This window comes from Procambarus clarkii, chromosome 15 (genome assembly GCF_040958095.1).
Source record: "Procambarus clarkii isolate CNS0578487 chromosome 15, FALCON_Pclarkii_2.0, whole genome shotgun sequence".
Classification (NCBI taxonomy): domain Eukaryota; kingdom Metazoa; phylum Arthropoda; class Malacostraca; order Decapoda; family Cambaridae; genus Procambarus; species Procambarus clarkii.
The window spans coordinates 18,854,715-18,860,714 of record NC_091164.1 but is presented as its reverse complement, the minus strand read 5'-3'; the positions used below and the strand labels follow the sequence as shown (position 1 = coordinate 18,860,714).

Here is a 6,000-nt window from a genome sequence, read left to right as displayed (position 1 = left end):
CCTTGATACATTATTGACAGTGTGATTACTCTCTGTGAATAACAGAGTTCACATGACAGAGCCTTGAGGTACTACATTACTACATTTTCCCACTCTGACTTACCTTCATTAATTATTACTCTTCGTTTCCTTTAGTATAGCCATGCTGTAATCCAACTTAATATACCACCCTGAATACTGTGAGCTTCTATCTTTTAAATCAATCTTTCATTTGGCACTGTATGAAAAGCTTAGCAAAAGGTAAGGTACCCAATGTCACAAGCGTTTCACATCAATTGCCTCAACTACGCTGGAATAGAATGATAACATATTTGTTAAATATGAATCATTTATTCATCTATGTTTTTTGCAGTTATCGATTCAAGCAACTTTCCCACTATATACTGTAAGCTAATTGGCCGATAGTTTGACTCAAGTGATCTATCTTATCTTTTGAAAATTGGTACCACATTAGCAACATTCCTCGACTCCGGCACTAGAAATCTTTGATTGAAGGCTTACGGCAACGCTCTACAGTAGCTCTCAATAATGCTGTCAAAACACATCGACAAGAAGGAGAGATTGAAATACTCAAAAAGCTTTCTTGACATAAATATGGTAACCTCACCATTCCCAAACCCAAAGTACAGACAGGCTATGAAAAATTTCCCTAATTTTTGTTTTAGGCAAATCGGGCAAACCCAATTTGCCTAATAAGCCAAGTTTTCCTGAAGGTATATATTTTTCTTATGCATTCCATTTTATTATATATGATTTAATGTTTTTTATTTGAGTCAAAAACTTATGTAGAAATATGACCAAACATAACCTAACCTATGTGGGAAAATTGCTCACATAGTTTGTATAAACTGTATTCAATTAAATCTACACTAGGGAAATATATTTTTTATTTTTCTAGAAACTTTACCAAAACTTAATTTACACGAATAAAAACCGTTATAATTAATTTCGAATTTGCAGTTCGAATAAATGCAGGATATCGATATTTAAGATTAGATATTTGACAATTTATGTGTGAATTCCTTACCTGACCCTTAATGCCAATCTCCTTAGCAATATTAGCCTGTGCCGGGCAAACGTTACGCACTGCTAACTGGTACATGTATTCTGCCTGTAGCTCTCTCGGCCCAAGCTGGAACACCAGCAACCAGATTATCCCCAGCCACGACCTCATGACCATTGTTTTGTCATCAACACCTCGCCACGATCCTGAAAAAGAACCAGGATCAAGGTTATTACCAACAAATCTTTATCTTGTTCTGTCACCATTACCAATGTTTTTATACACAAACTAGCTGTACCCGGCCACGCGTTGCTGAGGCTCAGTAACGCTTGTGCGTTGCTGAGCCACAGAAACCTTTCCATGTCCTCCATTCCTCCCCACCATTCTTCAAACCACCATCCATGTTCATTAACATGATTTTGTAATCTGAATTAAAGCAGATTCAATTATGTTCCTATTGAATGTTCTTTTACAATTCATTATTGAAGAAACCATCTCCCAATCAATTTGGTGAGAATTTTCTGACAAATGAACTATCAAAGCATTAGACAATAGGCCATGTCTTACAGAGTATTTATTGCGAAATTCTACATTTCAAGTCTTTAAATGTTTGCCCAACATATAACCTATTACACTTTTTACAAGGTTTTAAGTTAATGACACAATTAATACTACGAGGACTGTTTCTAACTAATAGTTTTCCAACAGTATTTTCGTAATTAAACAATACATGTACATCAAAACGTTTCAGGGTTTTGACAATATTTTTGAAACCCAGAAAAATATAGTACACATAACATATTCTTTGGGATAATTTTCTCACTGCACATATTATTATAATATGTACGACGTGCTTTGTTAATGCAAACTTCAAAAAACTCAGTGGATAACAAAGCTTGAGACCAATAGAATCAATATTCTTAAACTCTTCACCTAAAAGTTCTATACTAAAAACCCGAAGAGCTCTTAGATACATAGAGGAAAAATATATTGTTACACAATGTATCTTTTCCCTGAGAAATAATGAACATTAAATAAATTATTCGTAGGCTTTCTGTAAACACTAATCTTTAGTGAAAAATCTTCCCCCATTAATAAATATATCTAAGAATGGCAAACATTTATCAACTTCAGTCTCCATAGTAAATTTTATAAAGGTGAATTGATCATTAAGTTTAGCTACAAATTCGTCTGTATTTACATCTGTAGGCCATATACACAAAATATCATCAACATATCAAAACCATGGAATGATTCCAGGGGAAATTTTTTAAACAAATTTCTTTTCGAAGAATTCCATGTACAAGTTTGAAAGCAATGGCGATAAAGGATCTCCCATTGCCATTTCAGAAGTCTGTAAATAATACTCATTATTAAAGGTAAATTGACATTCATTTATGCACAGCTTAACGAGATTGACAACAATATCAGAAGAAAGAGGTAAAACATGATTCATTAATTCATGAGCAAGATAATCAAGAATATCATCAACAGGCACCGTTGTAAACAAAGAACAAACGTCAAAACTGATCAACTTGACATCAGGAGTGATTGGAACACTATTCTATTTGTTAACTAATTCAAGAGAATTAATCAAATGAGAAGAGGAAATAGTTCCTAACAATAGGGACATGATCTTGTACCCATAGTAAGGAATTATTTCTTCTTGATATTTGATCAATTCTTTTGATTTAATTAACAAATTGAATAATGTTCCAATCACTACTGATGTTAAGTTATTTAGTTTTAACGTTTGTTCTTTGTTTACAAAGGTGCCGGTTGATGATATTCTTGTTTACCTTGCTTATGAAATAATAAATCATTTTTTACCTCTTTTTACTAATTCAAGTATATCAAGAATAAGGATTCTATTGATCTCAAGCTTTGTTATCAACTGAGTTATTTGGAAATTTGCCGTAGCAAAGCACATCGTACATTTTATGATAATATAATAAATTGTGCGGTCAGAAAATTCGCCCAAAGAATGTATTATGTTTACCATATTTTTCTGGGTTTGAAAATATTGTGATGGCCTTGAAACTTTTTTATATAAATGTATTGTTTGATTACGAAAATATTGTTGGAAAACAATTAGTTAGAAACAGTCCTTGTAGTGATAATTGTGTCATTTATAAAATACCTTGTAAAGACTGTAATAGGTTATATGTTGGGCAAACATCTAAGGAATTAAAATGTAGAATTTAGCAACATAAATTCTCTGTAAGACATGGCCAATTGTCTAATGCTTTATTTGTTCAATTGTCAGAAAATTCTCCTCAAATTGATTGGGAGATGGCTTCTTCAATAAAGAATTGTAAATCACTTTCAATCGGAACATAATTGAATCTGCTTTAATACAGATTACAGAAACATGTAATTTGAACATTAGCAGTGGTTTGTATACTCTAGATTCATTTTTGATTGATCAGTTAAAAGAGTAGGATCATTGATACACATTTGACTCACTAATATCTTCTTACTATCCACTATATTATGATATTAAAATCCACGTATAGGCATATTTGCAAATGATGCCCCTCCTATTTAAATCCACCCAATCCATTTCATCTATTTGTTATTGTCCCTCAATTCACTTCACCTTTCTCCTGCCTATATATATATAATCTACTGACTTGTAAATTCACCCTTCGGAAGACTAATTATTATATACAAAAGTACCAAGGGAAATTCCCGTTTCAATCCTTCCTTCGTGGTCTGACACTGTCACATTTTTCATCATGTGTTAATTTTCCTGATTTACACACACACACACACACACACACACACACACACACACACACACACACACACACACACACACACACACACACACACACACACACACACACACACACAAACACACACACACACACAAACACACACACACACACACACACACACACACACACACACACACACACACACATATATATATGTCGTACCTAGTAGCCAGAACGCACTTCTCAGCCTACTATGCAAGGCCCGATTTGCCTAATAAGCCACGTTTTCATGAATTAATTGTTTTTCGACTACCTAACCAACCTAACCTAACCTAACCTAACTTTTTCGGCTACCAAACCTAACCTAACCTATAAAAATAGGTTAGGTTAGGTTAGGTAGGGTTGGTTAGGTTCGGTCATATATCGACGTTAATTTTTACTCCAATAAAAAAAAATTGACCTCATACATAATGAAATGGGTAGCTTTATCATTTCATAAGAAAAAAAATAGAGAAAATATATTAATTCTGGAAAACTTGGCTTTTTAGGCAAATCGGGCCATGCATAGTAGGCTGAGAAGTGCGTTCTGGCTACTAGGTACGACATATATATATATATATATATATATATATATATATATATATATATATATATATATATATATACATATATATATATATATATATATATATATATATATATATATATATGCGAACAAGCCTGAATGGTCCCCAGGACAATATGCAACTGAAAACTCACACCCCAGAAGTGACTCGAACCCATACTCCCAGGAGCAACGCAACTGGTATGTACAAGACCCCTTAATCCACTTGACCATCACGACCGGACAAAATGAGGTGATAGCCGAGGCTATTTGAACCACCCCACTGCCGGCACTCGGATATTAATCTTGGGCATAGCATTTTACCAAATCACCTCATTCTTTGGGGCACACGTGAGGAACACAAATGCGAACAAGCCTGAATGGTCCCCAGGACAATATGCAACTGAAAACTCACACCCCAGAAGTGACTCGAACCCATACTCCCAGAAGCAACGCAACTGGTATGTACAAGACGCCTTAATCCACTTGACCATCACGACCGGACAAAATGAGGTGATAGCCGAGGCTATTTGAACCACCCCACCGCGGGCACTCGGATAGTAATCTTGGGCATAGCATTTTACCAAATCACCTCATTCTTTGGGGCACACGTGAGGAACACAAATGCGAACAAGCCTGAATGGTCCCCAGGACAATATGCAACTGAAAACTCACACCCCAGAAGTGACTCGAACCCATACTCCCAGGAGCAACGCAACTGGTATGTTCAAGACGCCTTAATCCACTTCACCATCACGACCGGACAAAATGAGGTGATAGCCGAGGCTATTTGAACCACCCCACCGCCGGCACTCGGATAGTAATCTTGGGCATAGCATTTTACCAAATCACCTCATTCTTTGGGGCACACGTGAGGAACACAAATGCGAACAAGCCTGAATGGTCCCCAGGACAATATGCAACTGAAAACTCACACCCCAGAAGTGACTCGAACCCATACTCCCAGGAGCAACGCAACTGGTATGTACAAGACGCCTTAATCCACTTGACCATCATGACCGGACAAAATGAGGTGATAGCCGAGGCTATTTGAACCACTCGAACCCATACTCCCAGGAGCAACGCAACTGGTATGTACAAGACGCCTTAATCCACTTGACCATCACGACCGGACAAAATGAGGTGATAGCCGAGGCTATTTGAACCACCCCACCGCCGGCACTCGGATAGTAATCTTGGGCATAGCATTTTACCAAATCACCTCATTCTTTGGGGCACACGTGAGGAACACAAATGCGAACAAGCCTGAATGGTCCCCAGGACAATATGCAACTGAAAACTCACACCCCAGAAGTGACTCGAACCCATACTCCCAGGAGCAACGCAACTGGTATGTACAAGACGCCTTAATCCACTTGACCATCACGACCGGACAAAATGAGGTGATAGCCGAGGCTATTTGAACCACCCCACCGCCGGCACTCGGATAGTAATCTTGGACATAGCATTTTACCAAATCACCTCATTCTTTGGGGCACACGTGAGGAACACAAATGCGAACAAGCCTGAATGGTCCCCAGGACAATATGCAACTGAAAACTCACACCCCAGAAGTGACTCGAACCCATACTCCCAGGAGCAACGCAACTGGTATGTACAAGACGCCTTAATCCACTTGACCATCACGACCGGACAAAATGAGGTGATAGCCG

General features: G+C 37.2%; 1 protein-coding gene across 1 annotated transcript in view; it reads right to left on the bottom strand.

The window, feature by feature from the left end:
- LOC123759168 (tetranectin-like protein) overlaps nucleotides 1–6,000 on the bottom strand; it is a 250,364-nt gene that overhangs the window by 233,517 nt on the left and 10,847 nt on the right. The window contains exon 2 of the mRNA XM_069325219.1: nucleotides 1,028–1,209. Coding sequence (XP_069181320.1) covers nucleotides 1,028–1,180 — 153 coding nt within the window. The 5' untranslated portion in view covers nucleotides 1,181–1,209. The remainder of the gene's footprint in view (nucleotides 1–1,027; nucleotides 1,210–6,000) is intronic.